This window comes from Salvelinus fontinalis, chromosome 15 (genome assembly GCF_029448725.1).
Source record: "Salvelinus fontinalis isolate EN_2023a chromosome 15, ASM2944872v1, whole genome shotgun sequence".
Lineage (NCBI taxonomy): Eukaryota > Metazoa > Chordata > Actinopteri > Salmoniformes > Salmonidae > Salvelinus > Salvelinus fontinalis.
This window is the reverse complement of record NC_074679.1, coordinates 39,908,593-39,935,613: the sequence shown is the minus strand read 5'-3', so window position 1 is coordinate 39,935,613 and position 27,021 is coordinate 39,908,593. Positions and strand designations below refer to the sequence as shown.

The 27,021-nt window shown below is 46.9% G+C and overlaps 1 protein-coding gene across 3 annotated transcripts in view; it reads right to left on the bottom strand.

The window, feature by feature from the left end:
• Window positions 1-27,021, bottom strand: part of LOC129811982 (intersectin-2-like) — a 37,214-nt gene extending 10,193 nt beyond the window's left edge. Inside the window, exons 1-29 of one of the 3 annotated variants that reach the window (XM_055863806.1) lie at window positions 26,812-27,021; window positions 16,112-16,195; window positions 14,180-14,272; window positions 14,025-14,088; window positions 13,722-13,900; window positions 13,343-13,636; window positions 13,034-13,127; window positions 12,716-12,858; window positions 11,899-11,962; window positions 11,623-11,760; window positions 11,453-11,541; window positions 11,043-11,305; window positions 10,810-10,959; window positions 8,442-8,582; window positions 8,233-8,320; window positions 7,831-7,970; window positions 7,092-7,172; window positions 6,660-6,799; window positions 4,284-5,041; window positions 3,950-4,074; window positions 3,613-3,845; window positions 3,348-3,441; window positions 2,035-2,231; window positions 1,787-1,842; window positions 1,530-1,696; window positions 1,396-1,441; window positions 1,161-1,282; window positions 963-1,059; window positions 643-837 (exon numbers count right to left, since the gene is read on the bottom strand). In XM_055863806.1, coding sequence (XP_055719781.1) covers window positions 643-837; window positions 963-1,059; window positions 1,161-1,282; window positions 1,396-1,441; window positions 1,530-1,696; window positions 1,787-1,842; window positions 2,035-2,231; window positions 3,348-3,441; window positions 3,613-3,845; window positions 3,950-4,074; window positions 4,284-5,041; window positions 6,660-6,799; window positions 7,092-7,172; window positions 7,831-7,970; window positions 8,233-8,320; window positions 8,442-8,582; window positions 10,810-10,959; window positions 11,043-11,305; window positions 11,453-11,541; window positions 11,623-11,760; window positions 11,899-11,962; window positions 12,716-12,858; window positions 13,034-13,127; window positions 13,343-13,636; window positions 13,722-13,900; window positions 14,025-14,088; window positions 14,180-14,272; window positions 16,112-16,118 — 4,258 coding nt within the window. In that variant the 5' untranslated portion in view covers window positions 16,119-16,195; window positions 26,812-27,021. The remainder of the gene's footprint in view (window positions 1-642; window positions 838-962; window positions 1,060-1,160; window positions 1,283-1,395; window positions 1,442-1,529; window positions 1,697-1,786; window positions 1,843-2,034; window positions 2,232-3,347; window positions 3,442-3,612; window positions 3,846-3,949; window positions 4,075-4,283; window positions 5,042-6,659; window positions 6,800-7,091; window positions 7,173-7,830; window positions 7,971-8,232; window positions 8,321-8,441; window positions 8,583-10,809; window positions 10,960-11,042; window positions 11,306-11,452; window positions 11,542-11,622; window positions 11,761-11,898; window positions 11,963-12,715; window positions 12,859-13,033; window positions 13,128-13,342; window positions 13,637-13,721; window positions 13,901-14,024; window positions 14,089-14,179; window positions 14,273-16,111; window positions 16,196-26,811) is intronic. The other 2 variants (XM_055863807.1, XM_055863808.1) reach the window with 2 other exon arrangements.

The window sequence follows — 27,021 nt, the reverse complement described above, 5'->3', positions numbered from 1 at the left end:
AGCGTGATAGTGGGTCTCAGACGGAGAGGAGGAGGAGGAGACACTACCACCCTACAGAGAGAAAGAGATGAAGAGGAGGGGAGAGAAAAGAGGAAGGGAGGGAAAGAGGGAGAGAAGTGAAAGGAAAAACGTGAGTGAGAAGAATGGATGGATTGAGGAACAGGTGAAAATTAGAAGAAATGGTGGAAAGGAATCGACAGGGAAAGATTTCGCCCCAAGAGTATAAATAATACCGTTGCTAAACTCTTACCCAGGGTTTCCCAAAGTTGGTGCGTTTTGGTTTTTGCCCTGGCACTACACAGCTGATTCAAATAACCAACTCATTATCAAGCTTTGATTATTTGAATCAGCTGTGTAGATCTAGGGAAAAACCAAAACGTGGGGGGGGGGGGGGGGGGGGTAAACTTTAGACTAGTCTGACTCACCATGCTAACTGGCTCCACTAACATCTTACATATATATATATATACCTGTCATGTGTACTGGTAGGCATCTATCTGCCCACCTTGTCATGTGTACTGGTAGGCATCTATCTGCCCACCCTGTCATGTGTACTGGTAGGCATCTATCTGCCCACCCTGTCATGTGAACACTTAAATTGAGAAACTTTGGAAAAGCACATCAAAAAAGTGATGTACTCACATTGCTGGCTGGGGTCGGTGTCGGCAGTGGTCATCTTGACGTAATTGGTTGGGAACAGACCGGTGACCCCGTTGACCTCCCCTTTCCACCAATCGGGGTCGTTCTTGTCGAACACACTGATCAGTTGACCCTTGGAGAAGCTCATCTCGTCCTCGTTGGCTGCCTTATAGTCGTACATGGCAATGACCTGACACACTGGAGGCGAGGGAGAGGAGAGCAAGGTGTGAGAGGGCATAGAAGTTCCAAATAAAGGAAAGCCGGTCTTCATCACCCATCACCTACTAAAGACTTGTGTTTCCTGAGATAGGTGTGTGTTTTACCTGGTAGAGGTGCTGGCGTGGACTTTCCGCTGTTGGATCCCAGCATTTTGACGTGCGAGGCAGGAAACCAACCCTTCTGACGCTTCTTTCCCCGCGCCTTAGAGATCAACCAATCAACAAGTTTCAGCAAATTGTATCGATCAAAATCATATTGCCTGATTTCAATTCTAGCCTAAAACAACCAGTCGGTCAGCCAACCTGCAGTTCTCCGAGCCACCAGCCGGTGGGGTTCTTGCTGAGGATGAGGATAAGCTGTCCTGGCGCCAGGCTGAGCTGCTCTGTCCCCGTGGCCGTGTATGTTGTGCTCACCTGGGCTATCTCTGCACACGCACAAGAAGGGAGTTCCATCGGGTTTAGAGGAACGTTGAGAGGAAAAAGGAGCAGCCGTGCTGTACTTTCCCAGCATGGGAATAATGTCGTGTGATGTCCTTACCTGGTTTCTTCCCAGGCTGACCTGACTTTCCAGAGTTGCTGGATGTCTGAAAGAACAAGTTACCGTACTTAGGTCTTAAGTGCAAGCCAGGTATAAGTTGCAGTACACTGTGCGTGTGTTTGCGTGTGTCTTACGTCCGTCTCTTTGGGTTTGACGTAGTTAGAAGGGAACACCCCGGTGCGGTCTCCGATGCCGCCGCTCCACCACTCTCCCTCTCTCTGGGTCACCAGGATGACATCCCCCTCCCTAAATGTCAGGTCGCCAGGCTCTGGGCTCTCATAGGTGTACAGCGCCACGTACTCTGATTGTACGACACAAAACATAACCTCAAGAGACATTCTGATTGGATGACACAACACTTGAGCACTCAGAGACACAAACGTCAAACTACCTTCCTGTTGAGCAGCATCTGTGGCTTCAGAGCCATCAGGAGGGGAATTTATCGAGCTGGAACAAGACAAATATACATTATTAAAACGATTATAACATAAGTAAACACATGCACACATATCTTCAGGTACACATGACTGAATTCTACACAAAAACACACGACTGAATTCCTTCACTGATTGCAAAAGGGCCTGTTTGCCAAAAAATGTGTGTGTGAGAAAAGAAAAACTGTGTGCGGTGTGTATTTACTTGGTGGTGTCTTCATTGTCTCCCAGGAGTGTGACATATGTTTTGGGGAACCAGCCTTGCACCCCGTTGAGCTCCCCCAGCCACCAGCTGTCCTGCTGCTCCAGCACCCAGATCACATCATCCTTATTGAAGTTCAGATGGCTCTCTGTCTTAGCTGTCCACGAACACAGAGCCTGGGCCTGCAGGCTACCCGCCACCTAGAGAAGGAAAGAAGGGATGGAGGGAGTTAAAGATAGCGAGGAAGAGGGTGACGGAGGGAGGGAGAGATTGAGGGGGAGAGAGGGCCGAAGGACAGGGGTCCAAGTCAAATTGGGAGATTGTAGTTCAGGGCTCTCCAACCCTGTTCCTGGAGAGCTACCCTCCTACAGGTTTTCAATCCAACCCCAGTCTTAACTAACCCGATTCAGCTCATTAACCAGGTAATTATTAGAATCAGGTGCGCTAGATTAGGGTTTGAGCGAAAACCTACAGGACCCTAGCTCTCCTTTTTCACTCATCGTGAATTTAAAAGTTCTAGACTGGTGTAAGCAGGCTGTTTCTGTCATATACCTTACACCAGTCCCTTCCTTTTAACCAGTGAAACCGTTTTTTTTTGCAGGGATATTGCCAGTGAGGGCTTCACCATTTTAAAGTAGTCAACTGGGTGGGGATTCCTATTGGTTGGGAGCGATCAGCCAATGATCAGAGCATTGTCTTCAAATTTGGTTGCCTTGCTTGTCTTTACGCTATATCCCTGCCCTTTAGTGGCCACAACAAATGAATGACACGCAAGATACGGTTCAGGACCATTTCAAAACGGAGATGGCCTCAATGGCTCTGCCTGTGAGACAGATACAAAGATGAGTCCTCTAGCTAACTATGTAGCAACGTGATCTGTGTGGGGTGTTACGGTGTAAATATCACCCAACACTTCCTGCTCCTCCACTCCAGCGTCCTGGTTGTATTGTGTACAGGCGACGGTGAGGACGGCTATGGCAGCACAGTACTGTGGAATACCTGGTGCAATAACAACCCCTTGCCCCTATCCCTTCAGTGTTAAGAGATTTAAGACAGACCCTCTCTAGAGTCCAGACCAGGGTTACCCAACCCTTTCCTCGGGCCCCCCTCCCCCAGACGTTTTACATTTTAGTTTTAACCTTAAGCTGGCACACCTCATTCAATTAGTCAACTAATCATAAAGCCTTTGACTAATATAAACAGGCGTGCCAGTGTGCCGTGCTCTAGAGAAGGTGGAGCCATCCATCACCAATCACGATATTGGCCACCAACTCATCCCTTGCTTCCAATTGGCTCGTTCCACCCCTCTCCTATACCTGTATCTGATCCAAGGGGGCGTGGTGAGGGGCGTGTGTAGGAGTGAAGGCGGAGTTCTGTCCCGTTGGCATGGTAGGGTCTCCCCCGGGTTTCCTAGAAGACATCAAGGGTCAAATGTCATGAGCTTTTCTGTCAGTAGTACAGTATTACATGAATGACCATATCAAATGTCTCATCAGGGTTGAGGAAAGGTAACACGGTCCTAGGCAAAGGACCTATGGGTAGCAATTGTGCGTGTGAGTGTGTGTGTGGTAGCCATCCTACCCTGTGTGTTTGGGGGTGGAGAGTTGTGGTCTGGGGGCCTGTTTAGCAACAGCAGCATAAACAGCAGTAGTAGCAACAGCAGTGGTAGTGGCAGCTGTAGTTGCGTTATTAACAGCAGCAGCAGGTGTCTCTGGTTTGGCCTGTCTCTCCACGTAGCTCTCTGGGAACCAGCCCATCTTCCCCTGCCGACAGCCATACAGCCAACCCTGCTCCCGCTCCGTACTCTCATCCACCTAGACACACGTGAATGGGCACACAAAGGTCAAACAACAAAGAAGCACAAACCTGTACTCACAAATGATGTCAGAGTGTTGAATTGGTATGGTATAGTTCTAACCTCGATGAGCTCATCGGCTTCGAAGCTGAGTTCATCCTGGTTGCGAGCGGTGAAGGGGTAGAGCGCCCGGAAGGAAGTGAGCGCCGCAGATTTCCTATGCTCCATGGCCTGGGGCTGCAGACCACCTGGAACAGCCATTCACATAACAGCACCTCAGTTTACATTTGAAAATATATTAATCTTTCATTACACCTATATAGCGAGCTACTTTTGACCAGAGCAACCATGTGCCTTTTTGTTTTCGATATCATAATATAGGTTTAATAAAGGTAATGAATGAATGAAAAGAATGCAGGGGAATGAAACAGTTGAATGTCTAGTTGTTCCTCCTTACCTTTCCTCTCCTCTAGTCCTCTGAGAAGGGCTGACAGTTTGTCATGGATGTTTGTCTTCCCTGCACTCGGTTGCCGCAACGCCTCCTCCTGTCTTCTCCTCTTCTCCTCCTCCAGCTTCCTCTTCGCTTCTTCCTTCAGCTTCCTCTCCTCCTCCTCCTCCTCCTGCCGCCGCCGCCTCCTCTCTTCCTCCTTCCTCTCCTCCTCCACTCTCTTCCTGTCCTCCTCACGCCTCTTCCTGTCCACCTCTTCCTGCCTTCTCCTCTCCTCCTCCACTTTCTTCCTCTCCTCTGCATCTCGGATTGCTGCGTCCGCAGCCCGCTGCCGCCTCTTCTCCTCTTCCTCCTTCTCTCTCGCCATCTCCTCCTCTAACCTCTTCCTCTCTTCCTCTCTCCTGCGCCAATCCTCCTCTTCTTGCTTCCTCCTCTCCTCCTGCTGCCGCCTCTCTTCCTCTCTCCTCTCCTCATCCTTTCTCTTCCTCTCCTCCTCCTGTTTCCTTCTCTCCTCCTCCCTCATATTCCTCTCCTCTTCCTCCAGTCTTCTCCTCTCCTCCTGCAGCCTCCTATCCTGCTCTCTCCTCTCCTCCGCTCTGCGTTCTCGTTCTGCCTGTTCTTTAGCAGCTAAGAGGCGGGCCTGCACCTCTTTCTCCTCCTCCTCTCTCAGTTTGGCCTCCCTCTCTTCCTGCAGCCTCATCTGTCTCTCCTCCTCCTCTCTCTGCAGCTTTTTCTGCCAGAGACGCTCCTTCTCCAGCTTAATGCACCTGGGGAGACAGGGAGAGAGAGAGAGTTCTGCGTCAAAACAAATCATGCTTGAGCATGTATACAGTGCATTTGGAAAGACTTTTTCCACATTTTGTTACATTTTTGAATAAGGCTGTAATGTATCAAATTGTTTTTTCCCCCTCATCGATCTACAAACAATACCCCATAATGACAGAGCAAAAACAGATTGCAAATGTATTTAAAATTCAATTGAAATATCACATTTCATAAGTATTCAGACCCTTTAGTCAGTACAGCCTCGAGTCTTCTTGGGTATGACGCTACAAGCTTGGCACACCTGTATTTTCAGGAGTTTCTCCCATTCTTCCTGACAGAGCTTAAGAGGATCTGCAGAGTTGATGGGGAGCATCACTGCACAGCTATTTTCAGGTCTCTCCAGAGATGTTCAAATTAAGTTCAAGTCCAGGCTCTGGCTGGGCCACTCAAGGACATTCAGAGACTTGTCCCAAAGCCACTCGTGCATTGTCTTGGCTGTGTGCTTAGGGTCGTTGTCCTGTTGGAAGGTGAACCTTCGCCCCAGTCTGAGGTCCTGAGGGCTCTGGAGCAGGTTTACATCAAGGATCTCTCTGTACTTTGCTCCGTTCACCTGTCCATCGATCCTGACTAGTCTCACAGTCCCAGCCGCTGAAAAACATCCCCAGTAGGGAGGGTGCCAGGTTTCCTCCAGACGTGACGCTTGGTATTCAGCCAAAGAGTTCAATCTTGGTTTCATCAGACCAGAGAATCTTGTTTCTCATGGTCTGAGAGATTTTAGGTGCCTTTTGACAAACTCCAAGTGGGCTGTCATGTGCCTTTCACTGAAGAGTGGCTTCCGTCTGGCCACTCTACCATAAAGGTGAAAAAAGGTGGAGTGCTGCAGAGATGGGAAAAACTTCCAGAAGGTCAACCATTTCCACAGAGGAACTCTGGAGCTCTCTCAGAGTGACCATCGGGCCCTTGGTCACCTCCCAGACCAAGGCCCTTGGTCACCTCCCAGACCAAGGCCCTTGGTCACCTCCCAGACCAAGGCCCTTATCCCGCGATTGCTCAGTTTTGCCGGGCGTCCAGCTCTAGGAAGAGTCTTGGTGGTTCCAAACTTCTTCCATTTAAGAACGATGGAGGCCACTGTTATTGGAGGCCTTCAATGCAGCAGACATTTTGTGGTACCCTTCCCCAGATCTGTGCCTCGACACAATTCTGTCTCTGAGCTCTACGGACAATCCCTTCAAACTCATGGCTTGGTTTTTGTTCTGACATGCACTGTCAACGGTGGGACGTTATATAGACAGGTGTGTGCCTTTCCAAATCATCAAGTTGTAGAAACATCTCAAGAATGATCAATGGAAACAGATTTTGTGTCTCATAGCAAAGGGTCTGAATACTTTTTAATCTGCAAAAGTGTCTAAAAACCTGTTTTCGCTTTGTCATTATGGGGTATTGTCTGTGGAATGATGAGGAAAATGTATTATTTAATACATTTTAGAATAAGTGTACAAAATGGTATAGTGTACAAAATGTGGAAAAGGTGAAGGGGTCTGAATACTTTCTGAATGCACTGTGTGTGTGTGTGTGTGTTCGTTCGTGTACACGTGTGCTAAGTAGAGGAGACCAGGTCACCTTTGGGCCTCCTCCTCCTCCCTCCTCTTCCTCTCCTCCTCCTGCGCCCTCTGTCTCTCCAGTTCTCTCCGTTTGTCCTCTTTGATGCTCCGTAGTTTATCCAGAGCCGACTGCTGCTTCCGCTGGCTCTCTCTCAGATCCTGACATCACCATATGCGCAACATCAATAAGAGGGCACATTTCACATACTAACGGGGGTGGGACGTATCCAGAATAACAAAAGGCACAACATGATCTTTGACCAACAATGACCTGTGACGAGGGAGCGGTAAACGGCATAGGGTTTGACACGAAGCACAAACTACAAACCCACAAGGTGGCACAGCAAGCACAGGGGTGAGAGGGGTTGGAGAACTCAGGGAATAGTGGTTTAGAGTCTAGACACAAATACAGAGAGAGAGAGGGAGAAGAAAAGAAAGAGTGAGAGAGCACCTTTAGGAGGTAGAAGAGGTTACTAAGGCAGTTGACCAGAGAGAGGAGACCATGAAGCAGGCAGTCATCAGCATCCCCATACTGCAGCAAGACAGGCCAGGAGAGAGGGAGGAGAGAATATGTAGGGGGCAGAGAGAGAGTTGAGAGGGAGATAAAGGGAAGGGGGACAGGAAAGGATGGAGGGAAAGAGAGGAAGAAAAGGAGGAGAAAAAGGCCAGTGTTGTAGTGGTAGTTTAGACACAGAGAGAAGCAGCAGAGCAGACTGGTTATCAATCATATTAGCCACACAAATACTGAATCCTTCCAGCCCCGTCTCAAATCAAATCACGTTAATATCATATATCCACTTCAGGTCGAACGTTATACGTATAGTATATATTGTAATTACTTCGCCGCTATGGCCTATTTATTGCCTTACCTCTCTTATCCTACCTCATTTGCACATGCTGTTTATAGATTTTTCATACTGTATTATTGACCGGATGTTTGATTACTCCATCTGTAACTCTGTGTTGCTGTTTGTGTCAAACTGCTTTGCTTTATCTTGGCCAGGTCACAGTTGCAAATGAGAACTTGCTCTCAACTAGCCTACCTCGTTAAATAAAAGGTGAAATAAATTAAATAAATACTTCAACATACTACCATAACAGTTGAGCGAGTGAGTAGAGGGAGTGTTAATATTCACTGAGACGTGGGTGTTAGACATCCAGCTGACCTAAAAATGTGAAAATGTCCGTACCTGTATGTCGTTCTGGTAGTGGTCCATGTCGGCCAGTTTAGCGGCCGTCTCGTTCTCCAGAGCATCCAGCTGCTGCTTCAGTTTGCGACACACTCCGTCCTTCTCACTGGCGCTGCGCTTCAGCGTGGACATGGTGGAGACTGGAGGAGAAGAGTTTACAACCCAGGGAATGACAGGAGGAAAATGTTCAGTACAATTCACTATGGTTTTCCAACATAGGTTCCTATTCAGTTATGTGAGATTGTTTGACTGAATGGGGAAAATTGTCTTGTCTAGCCATATAACCCAGTTCTACTGTATAAATAATCCATAAACACTAGTCTAGCACTCCACCCCAGCCTAAACGCCTAAATTAGCCCCAGTCTCAGCCTAACCTAATCCCAGCCTGGCCCCAGCCCATACCTGGCAGGTTGTTGAGGGCCATGTTCCTCAGTTTGTCACTGAGCCTCTGCTGTTCTGGAGTCAGCTGGGACAGCTTCCTCTGGTACTCCTTAAGCACAGCAACAAACGCATCATCAGGGGGGGGGGGGGAGACAACGACACACCAGAAACACGAAGGAAGGAATGAGGCAAACAGTAACTGAGAATAAAGTTAATACTGAGACAGACACCTCTAGTTGTCTCTGCAGGGAGTTGATGTCCAGTCTGCTTGTGTCTCGTCTCTGGTTGGTCCGCTCCAGCTCGCTCCGCTGCACCGTCCTCTTGCTCTGAGCATCATGCAGCCGCTCAGAGATCTGCCTGTGTTTGTTACCCTGGGAGAGAGATGTGGTCAGGTGCCGTTGGGCTTCTGGTGGATTAGGAACTATGACACCAATGGAGAAACAGAGTGATGGAGTATGCCAATAAAGCTAATTTGAATTTAAGTGAGTGAAAATGGAAGAGAGAGTGAAAGAGTTGTCCTTATGTTAGGCCCTGACCTGGCTATACCAAATGGGCTACAATAGTTCATTTAGCAGACAAGATTAGCTTAGTGGAATTATTTTATATTATTTCATAGTATGAAGAATACAATTGAACATAGCTAAATAAAATTGAAAGGATGGTTTCTCCAAATGATTTCTGAGGAAGTGCGCACATGCGGCTATTCTGTGTTGAGCAGTTAACAAAGAAACAGATCCTCCTATATGCGTAATTAAGATGTATTTATGCAACTTTAGTTGTGATACAAAAGTTGGGCGATATGTTTCGATTTTTTATAAATTCTAAGGCTGCATGATGGGACTCTAATGATGATTTGAAAAAAGTTGCAAGAAAAGCATGAGCTCTGCTTTGCTTCTTACACAAGCTTCATCAGTCTCTCATTCACAATTTGACAAGCACTTGATAATGCCTTGAATTTCCCGGGGGCATCCCCCTAGTATGGCCGTAATGCCTCTAAAAAAATCCACGCCTTTTGCGGCCAATGGTCGTTACCCCATTGGGCTGAATATAATAATGAAATTCTTCGGATCACAGGCTGCGTGTTCTGAGGCACCTCTCACTCACATGGCTCTGTCAGATATCTAAATACGTATTGGCAAATGCCGGTCACGTGATCAGGTTCTTCTCACAGGCATCTATCTCAGCTCCAAAGCAGGCTACAAGTGAAGACAGACACATCGGGGACGCAGTTGCGCACGTCCTTCTTATTGAATTCCGAGGTACATATGGAAGATGCTAGAACTGTCGACATTTACTTTTCATCAGCCAACAAGATGGGTAGGCCTAACGAACAGCAAAAGCACTAGCCTATGTCAATCTACTATCCCCCATAGTACAAAATACCTATTCTATTAGTCAATTTGTCCTTCTGTGCGAGAAATAAATATTCCAAACATAGTCTGGGACAGTTGTGGGATGCGATAGATCCCAAATTAACACAACCACTCACCCCGAAAAAACCTTTCGAAAGCAATGAGACTGACGCATCAGATCAGCACGTTTAGCTTAAAATGTTACGAAACTATTAGGCTATTTGGTCACATTATAAGCGCAGCGCAGCACACGGCAGTAGGCTATAAGCGCAAATGTTCCAAAACGCAATCAATTAGCGGGAAAACACCATCCTCAAAAGTGACCACAAATGCTTTATTATAAAGGTGCATTTTTATGGTGAAAGTGATCTTCCCTAAACATGAAACTCACGCGCCACCTATGTATGCCAGTTAGGCTTTATACCGGTTGTAAAGCAGATTAATGTGCTTCATTTTAAGAAGTTGTTTGGCCACTTTAGTTGTGATACAAACCTTATCGAAACATATAGGCCTACGGGCTAAGCTACATGAGGTGTGGGACTATGACTTGAAAAAGGCATGCGCTGTTTCTTGCATTACCGCAAGCTGGGCATCATTCACAAGTGATAGGCTAATATTATCACCCATCAGACTATTCTTGATTAATCTTGTCCTCACATATTTTAAATAATATAAAAGTGTGAAATTAGTTTTGACTTACAATGGACCATTATCTATCTCGGAACAGGGGGGGAAAAATACATGTCATCTAAGCATTTAAATAGCGAATGGAGGAGGCTTTTCCTGTGGTTAATTTTCATGCCAGCCAGGTAGACTATACTCCTGTTGTAAAGCGAAGCAATGTGCTTAATATTAGGAAAGTTGAGAAATAAATATAGTAGGCCTAACCTATAGAAAGCTGATGGGATCCTCCTCTTTTTAAGAGGCCATCAAAACTGTGTTCTCACGCAATAGCATAGCCTATAGAAATGTTGCGCAACATGAGATCATGGGCTCTCATGAAGTGTTTGATTGTATTTTCGATCACATTTGCATTGACGTCAGCGTTATTAGAGGGACAATAGAGTGCTGAGTACCAGGCAGGTAGCAAGTTTGATAAGTTACTAACGACCATCAGCAGCATCAGAGCTTGGAGAAGCCTAGTTACCGTGACTAAACAGTCACGTGGAACTTGACTGCGGTCATGACTCGTGACTGCCGGTGTGGCGGTAATACGGTCACCTTAACAGCCCTAGTGTAGCCTTACCACAGCCTCCAGCTCCATCTCCAGGTTCCTCTTCCTGGTTTTTAGTCTGCCGATGTCCTCCTGCTCCTGACTCTTCTGGCTCAGCAGCTCTCCTCTCCTCCTCCTCTCCCATTCCTCCTTCCTCTGGCGCTCCAACTCACGCTGCGCTGCCTGGGGACCCACAAGCGGTCAGACACGCACACGTGGACAGACACACACAGAGCCCTGGCCCATTATAGAACATGCCTCTTTACCTCTTTTCTCTCCATCTCCTTCAGCCTCTCCTCCTCTTTCTGTCTCTCCAGCTCCCTCTGCCGCTCCAGCCTCCTCTCCTCCTCCTTCCTCCTCCTCTCCTCCTGCTCTCTGGCCTCCCGCTCTCTCCTCTCTCGCTCCTCTCTCTCCTTCTGCTGGCGTCTTTCCTCCTCTCTCCTCTGTGCGTCCTGCAGAGCCTGTCGTCTTTTCTCCAGCTCCGCGTTCCCTCGCTCCAGGTTGGCCTTGAATTTATCCTCAAACGATACTGAGGGAGGGAGGGATGGATGGTGAGAGAGAGGATGGGGAGACGAGAGTGTCATAAGTCAACAGTCATTAGATGTGCACAGATGCATTATGTATGTGTTGTAGTCATACAGGAGAAGAATGAGTGGGCGCGTGTGTGTGTACATACAGTTGCTTTTGGTTTTCTGTGGTGGCTCAGCCTCCAGTTCTTCAGTGATGCCAGCATAGAGAGATAAACTGGTCCCATTCACAGCACCCCTACCAGAAAGAGAGAGGGGAAGGGTTAGGTAGGTAGGTGTAGGTGTGTGTGTCTGTGTGTCTGTGTGTCTGTGCGTGTACCTCTGTGATGGTGGTATTAGTTCTATGGGTAGTGTCAGAGGTAAGGGTTGGGCGGTCTTGGCCATGTCCACTAGATGCATGGCCAGAATAAACTCCTCTCCTCTTAGCTTCCCATCCTTATCCACATCGGCCAGGGTCCTGACAGAGAGAGATACGAGTGATTAGCGCGCGCACACACACATTCTTCCTTTGTTCCTCCTTTGAAGCACGTTACTGCAAAGGTCAAACGTTCTTATACAGGTAAGTTTATGTTGATAATGATGAAGGTGTACTCACCAGATGGTGGCCAGCTGCGTCTGAGTGAGCAGAGTGGTTGCCATGGCATTCCTCACCTGCTGACCTGAAATACACAAACACACACACAGAATAAAGCAATCTCAGTTGATTACGTCAAGTTTTGTTTAAGAACTTACACTTCCCTTGTAACCTTTGTGGAGAACCTCCAAATTATAAGAGCGATTTAAAAGGATTCAGAAACAGTTGCCAAGTGATCCTACACTGGATTCCGACAGTGAGTCTTAAGATACCATGGCAGTTTCCCCAGAACAGGTCTGTCAAGAGGTAGCTGAGAGGAAAGGAGAAGGTGTAGAACAATCACACACACACACACACACACGCACACACACACACACAGTAGAGCAGCAGTCTTCCACAACAGGGCTACAAGGGCATAAGTTATGAATGTTAAAGGCAAGGTCGTCAACCCAGTGGACAGAAATGCCGACAACCACACCCCGCATTCCACAAATGCTTCGGTTCAGGTATGACACACACACAGGTATGCCAGGCTTTCTACCCATCACGAGGTGCATCTTAAATCGACTCGTGTGTCTTCCCTTCCTAACTACTACATGGGCATTACCACCATCTCTCATATAGCTGCATTATCCACAGTTACCCACCTGCCTGTGCGGTTGATTGGTTTTAATACATATACACGCAGTATATGCATTTAAAAAATCTGCCAGGGATAACACAGTAAAGTCAATTACTTAATTCCAGTGTGGTTCCTTAGGTAAACTACGTTACCCATAGCCACCCTCCTGTCGGACGGCTGCCCATCTGTTTGCCTATATTTCCCAGCAGCACCCACCTGTGAGGTATCCCGTCATGTGTTTGTCGAGGCTGTTGAACTGCTGTCTGTATTTCAGGCGCGAGGCCTGAGGCACGGCCCAGTCAGAGGGAGCCGTCTTAGGAGAACTACCTGCCAGGGAGGTGGTGGAGGAAGAGTTGGAGCTGGAGTGGAGAGAGAGAGAAAGACGCAGTTGGATAGAGAGAGCGAGAAAGATGAATGGCGAGAGAGAGCATATTATAGAGTTAGCTCATGTAGAAACAGTCCATTCGCATCTAAATTGGTAGAGATGTAGGTCAGATCCTATAAAGTGTGTGTGTGTGTGTGTGTGTGTGTTACCTGCTTGAGCCTAGGTCCAGCAGTGACGTAGCTTTGTTCATCCCAGGAGAGAAACCCAGAGGAGAGGCGGCGTAGGGCACAGAGAGAGGCAGGCCTTGACACACACACGCATTATAAAAGTCCTTATCGATTTCAATTGATATTTACCGTATGGTTATATTGCAAATACACCATGATATCCACTCAGTTATTAAGAATGGTGACAGGGCACTTTCTACTCTCCATTCACTTCCATACAGATTGAGAGAAAGGTGGGGTGTGGAAGGAGAAGGAGAGAGAAAGATGGAGAAAGAGAGCCTGTCCTCTTACCTGTCCCCATGTGTCCTGGTGGAAGGTGCTGTAGGATACCCATAGTGCCATTGGGGAGAGCGGGGCTGCCCAGGGACGGCAGCAGGGGCATTGTTGACGTGGCAACCAGGGGGACCATGCCTGTTGCCATTGGGACCATAGGAGTGAGGCCAGTCACAGGGGTCATGGGTGAGAGGTTAGGGGTCATGGTTGAGAGGTTAGGGGTCATGGTTGAGAAGTTAGATGTCATGGGGATGGGGGTGAGCATGGCGACGGCTCCAGGCATCGTCGACAGGTTTGGCATGGAGCCCATTCCTGGAGAGACACAGAGGAAACACACATTATTAGAAAGATAAGATGAAACATAGAAATACAAAATAGAATAGAAGTGTTAACGTACCATAGCGTGAGGAGGACATGGCGCCTGTTGAGGCAGGGGCGGGCACTGGCGGCTGCTTCATGATGATTGGTAAAGATGAGGGAAGGGGTGTGCCCTGAAGTTTGAGCTTAATGAGCTTCATAGCGATGGAGAACTCCAACCTGTCCATCTTCCCATCCTTATTCATGTCAGCCAGGGCCCTGGGGGTAGAGAGAGGGTCATGACTTCCTCAGGACAATCAAGTGTGTGTGACTGGAGAGCAGCTGCCCACAACATTCCTCCCAGCACAGAGAAGGAAGCCCGTCTGTGTGTGTGTGTGCTCACCATATCTCTGCCAGCACTGAGGAGGGAAGACCCGACTGCAGGAAGAACTTCCTGGCCTGCTCCCCTGGAGTGAGAACAAGAGTGAGACAGAGTGAGCGACATTACAGTATGGAGAGATGAAAATATCGGTGTGCATGCAAGCATCGCCTTGGTACCTGAGACGAAGCCCATGGCGGGAGAGAGGGTGTCAAACTGTTTATCATGTTTGTCCCTCTCCTCTGGAGAGATCGCCCACACATTGCGGCCGCCTGGAGAAAGAGAGGAGAGATAAATCATTTTCAGATACCAATCCCAGCCCTCCGTGGGAAAAACCTATAGGTACAAGGCGAACAGAGGTGTGTGGTAGCAACACACACACACACACAAAGGTTGAGCAACAACTCCCAACACAGGAAACAGCTGAGGTTTCACAAGACAACCTCAAGCTAAAAGACACGCAATAAACACACACCAGGCAAAGCCTCTTAATATTACCAAATCAGAGCGACAGAACAAGGACGGAATTTAGACATTAAGTTGTCCCCCACGATGAAACCAGGGCGGGGACCGTGGACCTGTCTCCGTCCGTTAGACACACGCAATAAATCTGACAGCACTTGCCCAATTTTGGACGAAACTTGGGTGAATGATGTGTGTTGCAATAGAGATCTGTCATTTACAAAATTACACTTATTGGCCCAAGGGGGGCGCTGCATCATTCGTGGGGGACTATATTTACTATATTTACTGTTGCCCATTTTTCTTTCGTTTGTTTCTTCTTTTAAAAAGGTGGAGGACAAACATTGTTACAGTCCCCCGCAATGAAAACGGAGGGGGACTATGAAATCGGTCTCCTTCCGTTCGTTCGTACGTCACATCTCAAACACTACAAGCCTGACTTCGACAAAAGCTGGGTGAGTGATGAGTCTTGCCGTAGAGATGCGGCATTTGTAAAATACACACTGGTAGGCCTAAGGGGAAGCCGTAGTAATCAACAGAAATTCCAAACATTAAAACAAGCACATCTCGTATCCCGTTTGAGTTATCGCTTCGTTATTGTTTTATTGTCCACATCATTCCTACTAACATCACTTTTAGTGTCTGTGTGTTTAAAAATCACTGATTATACGGTAATAAATAAAGATAAACCAGTTCACTCTTATCTCGGTCTACACTGACAGGCTCGGGGACTGTCCCTGACGCAATCAATTCCAGCCCTGCACCATGGAACACAGTAGGCTCACTGTAAATGGGCTATGGTCTTACAGTACAGTACGGGGCAATTTTGTTTCAGTCTATTGATTTTAACCCAGTAGGTAGAATATGTTTGTGCAGCGTTTCCCCTATATGCATTTAGCAGCGGCGCACGGCTGCTGCTATATCGTGGCTGCCACCTCAAAATGCAAATATATAACTCTGCCATCGCTGCTGAAAGAAATGTGAAGGGAAACACTGCTGTGATGTGACGGACTTAAAACTAGATCCGTCATCTCAGTGGCGTTTTTACCCTGTTTCATCAGAGCACAGAACCGAACAAAATGTGAGTAAAATTTTCAGTTGAAATGAATTTAAGTTACACTGAACAGGATTGAACGGGGCGTAGAGTTAGACAGGATCCATGAACAGGTCCTTAGACAGGATCATTTGTTTTTATGTAACTAGACAAGTCAGTTAAGAACAAATTCTTATTTACAATGACGGCCTACACCGGCCAAAGCCGGACGACGGTGGGCCAATTATGCGCCTGTTGTGATACAGCCTGGATTCGGGTATCTGTAGTGACGCCTCTAGCACTGAGACGCAGTGTCTTAGGCCGCTGCGCCACTCGGGCGTAGTGTTTAATAGGATCTATGAACAGGGGTGTAGAGTTAGATACAACACTGCTACAGCATCAGGTACAGCAGATATAGGAGCTGGACAGAGACAGAGTCGTGCTGCAGTGAACAGCCCAGTGAGCGATACACTACACACTGCTGCTGCACCGGAGGACAAGAAAAGAGACTCAGCAGAAAAAGACAGGGAGGGGAAAAAACCAGCTAAATGTGCCCTTGAGAGAGCAGGAGAACGTCACAGCACACACACACAGAGTAATAAAGACGTGGTCTTACCATTCATGGCTGCAGGTGGCAGAGGGGGCGGGGGGGGGGGGGTGGACTCCCGTTCTTCTACTCAGCCGGCTAGCTCGCAGTCATCTGCAAAACACACACATCAGTGTCTGCACACACACAAAACAAGCGAAACTTCCGCTCATTAATAATGTAGGGAGGGCAGAGCGCTGCTCACACCAACTCAGAGAGAGAGAGAGAGTGTAGCAGCTGCCCCGTTTCCCATTGGTCAGCAGGTTTCAACAGGGTTTCTCCTGTTCCTCAGTCAGGGAGTCAAACACAGAGACACCAGGGCCACGTCCCAACCCTACTGCAACACAGAGACACCAGGGCCACGTCCCAACCCTACTGCAACACAGCGACACCAGGTCCACGTCCCAACCCTACTGCAACACAGACACCAGGGCCACGTCCCAACCCTACTGCAACACAGACACCAGGGCCACGTCCCAACCCTACTGCAACACAGACACCAGGGCCACGTCCCAACCCTACTGCAACACAGAGACACCAGGGCCACGTCCCAACCCTACTGCAACACAGAGACACCAGGTCCACGTCCCAACCCTACTGCAACACAGACACCAGGTCCACGTCCCAACCCTACTGCAACACAGACACCAGGGCCACGTCCCAACCTTACTGCAACACAGAGACACCAGGGCCACGTCCCAACCTTACTGCAACACAGAGACACCAGGTCCACGTCCCAACCTTACTGCAACAGAGACACCAGGGCCACGTCCCAACCCTACTGCAACAGAGACACCAGGGCCACGTCCCAACCCTATTGCAACACAGACACCAGGGCCACGTCCCAACCTTACTGCAACACAGAGACACCAGGTCCACGTCCCAACCCTACTGCAACAGAGACACCAGGGCCACGTCCCAACCCTACTGCAACACAGACACCAGGGCCACGTCCCAACCTTACTGCAACAGAGACACCAGGGCCACGTCCCAACCCTACTGCAACAGAGACACCAGGGCCACGTCCCAACCCTACTGCAACAGAGACACCAGGGCCACGTCCCAACCCTACTGCAACACAGAGACACCAGGTCCACATCCCAACCCTACTGCAACACAGAGACACCAGGGCCACGTCCCAACCCTACTGCAACACAGAGACACCAGGTCCACGTCCCAACCCTACTGCAACACAGAGACACCAGGTCCACGTCCCAACCCTACTGCAACAGAGACACCAGGGCCACGTCCCAACCCTACTGCAACACAGAGACACCAGGTCCACGTCCCAACCCTACTGCAACACAGACACCAGGGCCACGTCCCAACCTTACTGCAACACAGACACCAGGGCCACGTCCCAACCTTACTGCAACACAGAGACACCAGGTCCACGTCCCAACCTTACTGCAACAGAGACACCAGGTCCACGTCCCAACCTTACTGCAACACAGACACCAGGGCCACGTCCCAACCTTACTGCAACACAGAGACACCAGGTCCACGTCCCAACCCTACTGCAACACAGAGACACCAGGTTCACGTCCCAACCCTACTGCAACACAGAGACACCAGGTCAACGTCCCAACCCTACTGCAACACAGACACCAGGTCCACGTCCCAACCCTACTGCAACACAGAGACACCAGGTCCACGTCCCAACCCTACTGCATAGCTTCCTCTCGTTGTTCCCTAAACTTCCATCAATTCCCTTTTTATCCTGCTTGCAAGCGGACACACACATCCCAGCTAGGCTACATCCCAAGCATGAGACCGTAAAAGAGAAAAACTGCAGCCAACTCATAAATACAACATTAACAACAAAAGAGCCATAATAGTGATTACACTGGTCAGCAGGAGATCGTGGTAGACTGTATACATACTGATCAACCATGATATATATATATGTGTGTGTGTGTGTGTGTGTGTGTGTGTGTGTGTGTGTGTGTGTGTGTGTGTGTGTGTGTGTGTGTGTGTGTGTGTGTGTGTGTGTGTGTGTGTGTGTGTGTGTGTGTGTGTGTGTGTGTGTGTGTGTGTGTGTGTGTGTGTGTGTTCTAATAATGTGGATATTCTCTTTATATTTCTTAGAAGAAACCCTTATTGTCCCCCTGAGTGACAACACCCGTCACTTGCATGCATGTCTGCCTGTCTGTCCCCACAGGTAAAGGGCAGGTCGAGAGGTGTATGAAGGAAGCTGTGTACAAACAACACAAGCACCTTCACAACCCACTGACAGTGGTCAATACTACAACACAGAGGAGAACTCACAAGGAAAAGTACCAGAAAAGTATGGAGAAAGGGACAGGGCATGTCAATGAGGCCATACAAGGAAAAGGGAGAATTCCAATGCCTATACCTTTCCTGTTCCTTTCCAGTCACATACACGGATACCAGCATTTCCTGTCCAGCCAGTCAGCTGACAGGAAGTCCCTGGCAGCTCTGAGGTTCTTCCTGTGGCTTCCTGTCCAGCCAGTCAGCTGACAGGAAGTCCCTGGCAGCTCTGAGGTTCTTCCTGTGGCGGTTACATGACTCAGCCATAAAACAGTAAAAAAATGTACTCTACGGAATCCCTTCAGGATGCTGGAGGTCCAGGATTTAGAGTTGACCTGTCCAGTCCCAAATCAACCCTTAGCCCCTAATCCTAGAACCTTCTACAGGGCCTTCAGAAAGTATTCACACCCACTGACTTCTTATAAAGATATTTGTGTTACAGCCTGAATTTAAAATGGATCAAATTGAGATTGCCACTGGCCTACACACAATACCCCATAATGTCAATGTCGAATAATTTTTTTCCGAAATGTTCAAGTTATTTTTAAATTTAAAGCTAAAATGTGTCGAGTCAATAAGTACTCAACCACTTTGTAATGTCAAGCCTAAATAAGTTCAGGAGTAAAAATATTAAAGTTGCATGGACTGCATGGCAATAGATGATTTTTGAATGACTTCCTCATCTCTGTACCCCACACATACAGGTATCTGTAAGGTCCCTCTGTCGAGCAGTGAACTTCAAACACAGATGTGAAGGGATTGGACGGGTGTACTGGTGGCACACAAGTGTGGTATTAGTGTAGGGCGAAGAGACAGAGGGAGGGATGGAGGAAGACGATAGGAGGGAAGGGGGGGGGGGGTAGTACAGGAGAATGTGGTCAAGCAAGATGGCCTCACAATGGGGAGTGTGCTAACCATCTGCTCCTTCTTTTCCCTTCTTCCTGTGTGTATTTATCCCTCTTCTGTCCCTCCTCATATCACTTTCCCTCCTGAACCCACGTGTCCCTCTCCTTCGCCCTCCCAAATGACTTAGGATTTAAGGTGGAAGCGGTTAGGGGTTGTTTCTGCCTATGTCTGTATCAGTGAGAGAGGTGTCCGTGGACAGAAATATAGGATGCAAATTGGTTTTAGTGAACAAACACCCAGGGTTCCCTCCGGTGGAGCCTGCTGACACATACAGCAGTCTGCTCTGTCTGTACAAACACACACAAGCCCCCTGCCTGGCTGTTATTTGCATGTGTTTTGCATCGTGTGGTAAAATCAGGAGTGGGTCAAGCTGAAAAAAGGTGAACACTGAGCAGCACAAGAGTAGAGACTGGAGTCTCGACAGGTCAGACAACACCACGTTAAAAATAAATAAAGCATCAGATCAGACGATTCTACACGGACTACGTCCTCGTTGAGAATGAAAGAGAAAAGACCTCTACGGTGTGGGAACTCTGGGCCAGTAGAGATGGCATCATCACCACACGAGTTAACCCTGTCATTATTCTCCCCTCTCTGTCCGACACAAGTGTTAATTACATTTTTTTGTTACCCGACACCCAATCAGGGCTGAGATCCAGAGAGATACCAGGAAGGAGCGAGTAGAAAAAAATGCAGAGTCACTGCATATACCCATCACTGGTCTATTTCCCATCTCAGCATTAAGAGTCTTTCCCTGAAACAGAGCTCACACAGACAGACACAGCCACTAGGGATGGGCATTTGACTGATGAGTACACACATTATTTTATTTTGAGTACTCTAATAAAAATAAAAAAACTGAACAAGCCCCGCACTGGAAAATAATTTCAGCATTCATCAACATTGAGTGTACAAAACATTAAGAACACCTTCCTAATATTGAGTTGCACTCCCCTCCCCCCTTTTGCCCTCAGAACAGCCTCAATGCGTTGGGGCAAGGACTCTACAATGTGTCGAAAGCGTTCGAAAGGGATGCTGGCCCATGTTGACTCCAATGATTCCCACAGTTGTATCAAGTTGGCTGGATGTCCTTTGGGTGGAGGACCCTTCTTGATACTCATGGAAAACTGTTGAGCGTGAAAAACCCAACAGCGTTGCAGTTCTTGACACAAACCAGTGCGCCTGGCACCTACTACCATGGCCCGTTCCCAAAAGGAACTTAAATATTTTCTTGCCCATTCACCCTCTGAACGGCACACATACACAATCCATGTCTCAATTGTCAAAGCTTAGAAATCCTTCTTTAACCTGTCTCTTCCCCTTCATCTACACTGATTGAAGTGGATTTAACAAGTGACATCAATTAGAGATCATAACTTTCCCCTGGATTTAATCATTTATCTCAAGGTTACAAACCAAACTCAGTTTTTCGATATACAGACATTTTATTTAGTTTATTCTGCCTGTTTGCAATTTTCATAATGGATGAACAATTCCACATTTAACACCGCATGGTGATGAATTACAGCCACGACATCTGTTTGGTGAGTACATATATATGCTTTTCTGACGAAAATATCAAACAAATGTTTTTTTTTGCATATTTTCAGTGTGGAACCTGTCTATATTTAGAGGGGGGTAATAGCCTAAGCCGGTTCCCAATTTTTTTTATAGTCCCGTACCCCTTCAAACATTCAACCTCCAGCTGCGTACCCCCTCTAGCACCAGGGTCTGAGCACCCTCAAATGTTGTTTTTTGACATCATTGTAAGCCTGCCACACACAGACACTATATGATACATTTATTAAACATAAGAATGAGTGCGAGTTGTCGAGCTCTTACAGGACGAGAGCACAAATAATATAATACCCAATAATTTTGTTCTTTATTTAACCATCTTACATATAAAACCTTAATTGTTCATCAAAAATGGTGAATAACTCACCACACATTAATGAAAAGGGTTTGTTTGAAAGGATGCACATAACTCTGCAGTGTTGGGTTGTATTGGAGAGAGTCTCAGTCTTAAATCATTTCTCACACACAGTCTGTGCCTGTATTTAGTTTACATGCTAGTGAGGGCCGAGAATCCACTCTCATATAGGTACGTGGTTGTAAAGGGCATCAGTGTCTTAACAGCGTGATTTGCCAAGGCAGGATACTCTGAGCGCAGCCCAATCCAGGAATCTGGCAGTGGCTTCTGATTAAATTCAATTTCATAGAACCGCTTGTTGCAATTTCGATGAGGCTCTCTTGTTCATATATCGTTAAGTGGACTGGAGGCAGGGCATGAAAGGGATAACGAATCCAGTTGTTTATGTCATCCGTTCCAACTTCTTAATCATAGCCTCAATTTTGTACCCCACGTCATAGCCGCAATTTTGTACCCCACATTGAATATAGTTGCGGAGAGTCCCTGTAATCCTAGATTCAGATCATTCAGGCGAGAAAAAACATCACCCAGATAGGCCAGTCGTGTGAGAAACTCGTCAGACAAGTGGAAATTATGGTCAGTAAAGAAAACTTTAAGCTTGTCTCTCAATTTTTTTAAAACGGGTCAATACTTTGCCCCTTGATAACCAGTTGTTGTAAAAGGGTTACATGGTCGCTGCCCATATCATTGCATAGTGCAGAAAACACACGAGAGTTCAGGAGCCTTACTTTAACAAAGTTAACCATTTTCACTGTAGTGTCCAAAACATCTTTCAAGCTGTCAGGCATTCCCTTGGCAACAAGAGCCTCTCGGTGGATGCTGCAGTGTCCCCAAGTGGCGTCGGGAGCAACTGCTTGCACCCGCGTTACCACTCCACTATGTCTCTGTCATGGCTTTTGCGCCATCAGTACAGATACCAACACATCTTGACCACCAAAGTCCATTTGATGTCACAAAGCTGTCCAGTACTTTTCCTGTTGTCCTGGTTTCCAGAAGAGGATGTCTTCCTTTATTGACCCCCCATAAACGTCACGGACATATACCAGGAGCTGTGCCAGGCCCGCCACGTCTGTTGCCTCATCCAGCTGTAACGCATAGAATTCACTGGCTTGTATGCAAAGCAGTAATTGTTTCAAAACATCTCCTGCCATGTCACTGATGCATCATGAAACAGTGTTGTTTGATGAAGGCATTGTCTGTATATTATTTTTTGCCTTTTCCCCCAGCATTGTCCCAGCCATATCCGTGGCAGCAGGAAGAATTAAGTCCTCCACAATAGTATGGGGCTTGCCTGTCCTAGCTGCTCGGTAGCTCACCATATAAGACGCTTCTAGCCCCTTCTTATTAATGGCATCTGTTGCTTTTATACACGTCTTACTACTCGAAAGTCGTTTTAATTCTCACTCAAAAAACTGCCGTGGCTTATTTTTCAAATTGGCATGTTTTGTTTCTAAATGTCTGTGCAAGAGTGAAGGTTTCATCGAGTTGTGAGAGAGTACTTTTCCACATATAACACTGTGGCTGAGGAAAGGCACTACTCCCAATATAAGAGAATCCCAAATCAATGTAGTTATCATCATATTTGCGCCTCTTCGATGGTCCAACGTCCCTGTCTGTTGTTTCGGTGCTTTCCAGGGTAAGGGGGCAGTAGCTCTTCGGCTGCATCAGATTCACAACTGTCAGTGTCCATGCTAGCTGGGCTAACAACAAATGTAGAATTACTGATGCTAGGATTGGATGTGCTCGTGGAAGCAGAACAACTTGTGTCTTCGACAGGTACAGTACTGCTTGTAGTAGCAGTACTACCAGTAAAGCTGGTATGTGTCTCTATGGATCCGGGCCTTAATTTAAAAAAAAACATTTTCAAGCAAATGGAATGAGCAGCAGCTACGTTTGGCTACATATGGACAGTTAGTGTAATTCCTGCGAGAGAATAACAGTTAATGTGATTGGATATTAATTATTTGACTAGGCTACCTGTATTTGACATTGTGTTGTTATTTCACTGAACACTAGATGGTTTAATTTAATTTTTTGGCAGTGAAATGAGGCTACTCAGGCGAAGAAGAAGAAAAAGTCACCCAAATGTATAGCCCCGTTGGAAAATATAAATGGACTGCTTGAAAATCTGTATTATTTGGCGAACCCCCCGACGACATTGCACGTACCCCTGGGTGGGAATACCTGGCCTAGGCTAACCAATTTGAAATTGCACTAGCAGCTCAAAGTAGCTTAAGTGGAAAATAGACCGGATGAAAATATTCCAAAACGGCAGCTCGTTTTTTTGGAACACATACTTTCCTACTTCAATCAAACAGTCCATTTTGAATTTGTGATAAAACTGTCGTCATTTGGCAAGGAATGTAGCTTGTGTATCCCATCAGTTATATCATTTTTTTAGGCATTTACTTCTGTAGGCCTAACGGGAGCATGTGTGCGCACTCGTGTGTGGAGGGAGCGATCACAACGCAATTGAGTGAATGAGACACAGAGGGGAAAGGGAATTTAGGGAGAAGAAGAGTGTGATGCTCGGCTTGGTTTGTTTTTTGTTGTGCCCGGGAAATGCACTTGTACAAATGGAACACTAGAGTCAAAGCAAAATAACATTGTCTTCAAGACAAAATTTCACTTGCTCGTTCTGCCAGCCACAAAGCACATTCCACCAAATAGTTCCACCAACTAAAAAAATGAGCTTTAGCATCAGTTCGAGTACTCATGCCCATCCCTAATATAGACATGCACGAGCCTTCCTGTCTGTCACAGCTCAGGAATGCAGACTGACAGTTCTGAGAGGGAGATGGAGAGAAAGGATGAAGGCTGAGAGAAGGAAAGAGGAGAACAGAGTTGATGTAAGATAAATATAGAGGGACAGGTGACGTGGCCTAAAGCTGATCTCACCATGGTGATATAATGAGTTCAAATGACAATAGGGGCTTTGGAAAGAATCACTGCAACATGGCCTGTACTTGAAATTAATGGTTCACCACTTCAACCACTGTGCTCTTTCACCTAACAGACACCATGGTGATGGAAGTTAATTGTATCACTACCTCTAATGAAGACAGACGGACAGACAGACAGATCCAAGTTCAACTCTCTAAACCCTGCAGTGTCCATATTGCGACATCTCCGACTGGCTTAGATTAAATGTTTACTTTTCTTTCTTTCGAAGCACGTCTCGCCCTAGCTCTACCTACATTGCTTCATCCTGGAGCCTTTGGGTGGGTTCCATCCACATGCACCAATTCTACACAGGCCAGCGCAGATTCTCGTTATAGCGTGAAACATGTTGAACACCTCTCCAGACATTGTAAAGATTTCATTATATGTGTGGATCTACATAGAATTTATCTAATTGGACCCGCGCAACCGTCTCCCCAGCGAGCCAGCGACAAGATGGAGATCAAGTCCTCGGCTCAGAGTGAGAAGATCTAGAGAAGATTAGCTCAATTGAACTCTTCTAAACTGAATTGACTGTCTGGATTAAGGCTAATCTGGATTAGCGGATGTGGAACTACTAAAAAAAAAAAACTATTCCTGATCACAGCTGGAAAGCTGCTTGCTAGTAGGGACGGGCCTGAGTAATAGAGTACTCGAACGGACATCAAAACTCGTTCTTTAACCAGAGACACCATTTTTTTTTTTTTAAATACTATAAAACTATTTGGTGGAATGTGCATTGTTGCTGCATGAACGGGAAAGTGGCATTTTTGGCAGAACAGTTGTTTCTGTGAACTGCTGTGCTGTGTGTTAAAAAGGCAGATAGATTTGTTTGCTATATCTGTGTACAAAGGTAGTTTAGTGGCCATGACACCGAGAGTCACTTCCATCACCAACGATGACTGAAACAGTGCTTTTCACCAGGAAACCAACCAATACACCACCAATGTGTAGCCTATTTCCTTGGCCAGAGTAGAACTCTGGTCTAGCTGTATAACAATCACCCACCTTGTGAGTTATTTGCTGACCCGTGACTGTTTGGCGACACTTTTCCCACGACCAAAGGTAAATATGTAATCGGTAGACGGTTCTGAATGAAAACTTGTTGTTTGCGTCGCCAAGCAGTGTCCAAGCAATAATGATATTCAGTTGTTAGAGGCTACCACCCCCTTCCAAATGAAAACCAAACATGGATGTCTCGCTTAGCGTGCACACCTGTCAGGGTTTCACTCCGGTTTGTCTAGCTAAATCAGCCTTGAAATCCTGGTATCATGCGGCCGCACAGGAAGTAGCACGAAGCGTGTGCGCGCAACATTGACATCAATGTTTGGTTTTGATTTGGAGGAGGGTGGGAGCATCTAACAAGTGGATTTAATTGTTTCCTGGGCACTGGTCGACGATGTAAAAACGCATTCCTTATCAGACCCGTCCAGGAACTACGGATATACTCAGGCTTTGGAAAAGCATTACCAAACAGGCACAAGTACAGCAAATATCTTGCACGCCTCTCCAATTGCATACCCTAAGACAGAATGTTACTGTTAAATAACTGTACGTTCTGTTATTAACTGTATACATGATGGCGAGCACTGTGGGGTTATGTGTAGGCATAGTACCCACCAGGATTGATGCATGCCTCGGCAGCCATTTTGTGCCGGAGCACACGTCCCACATCGATTGTGACAGTAGAGAGAGAGATGACAATAGGGTGACCACCACTGTCCCCCGGGCCCAGGATGCAATCGGCACTTTACACAAGGATCCTTGGACCACAGCCAACCAGCCCGTGTCCTGACACAGCTCTGTTTATCCCTGTCCCTCACTAGTTCTGTTGTTGATCCCTGTTCGATGGCCCTAAAGTTATGGAAAGCAGTTTGTCTGCAGTCTGTTTGACAGTGTTAAATAATGAACCTTCAACATCTGTATACTGACACCAGGTGAGTCCGGACCATTCAGCACTACCCAAATGAATACAGGCAGGACAGTACAGGCTAACAAATATAATACCACGTCCACTATTAATGACAGCTTTAACAGGAGCCTGCCTGGGGGATGGGATTTTAGGTAAGTGTAGAATCACAACACCAAGCTTTGCTGCCAGAAAACAAAAACGATGCATAGGCATATCCTGTTTGGAATGACCTGGTATAATAATGATTGACATTGATGTGGAGAGTCCCTGAGTTCAAGTGGAGGATAGTTTAATTATGAACAAGAGTAACGTTAGCAATAGAATCTGAGCAACTTCGCAGAGTGCTACATTGTACAGTAAGTACTATTGCTATCTCGTCTAAAGTTGATACACTAACGTTACTGGTGCTTTCCCTTTACTTGTCTAAAGCGAGAGAGACACGTTTGTAACCTGTTCAACAAGTTATGTTTGAGGAATCTGAGGGAGCTAGCTAGCAACGTTAACTAACATTACTTTAGGTAAGGTCGTTTTCCTAATACCAACTTCAAACAAGTTCGTGTGAGGGCACACTTCTAATGGCTGATATAAGTTACATATTTCAGTGTATCAAAATCCCTATGCGTAATAACATGATTAGTTAAGTAGTTAACTACATTCAATCAATATTGTATTTTACGACTAGCAGTAACTCAATGTTCAAGCAATAACATGGACTCGCTAGGAAAGCAGCAAGGCAGTTTCGGGTGACTAACGCGTTACGTCGCTTACCTCTCACAATCATCGGGCAAAAAAACAACTACTTTCTCCACTTTTCTATCCGCAGTGAAAGTCTCCCTGGCGTTATGCAGTCGTCTCGTATTGGCAAAATGATGTAATTCCGAGAAGATTGTCTAGTTTAGTCAACTGGACCTGTTGCTGACAGCTGGGTCACACGAACAACATGGCTGACAGGCGGGTGTGGGTGGACGGTGCGCGAGA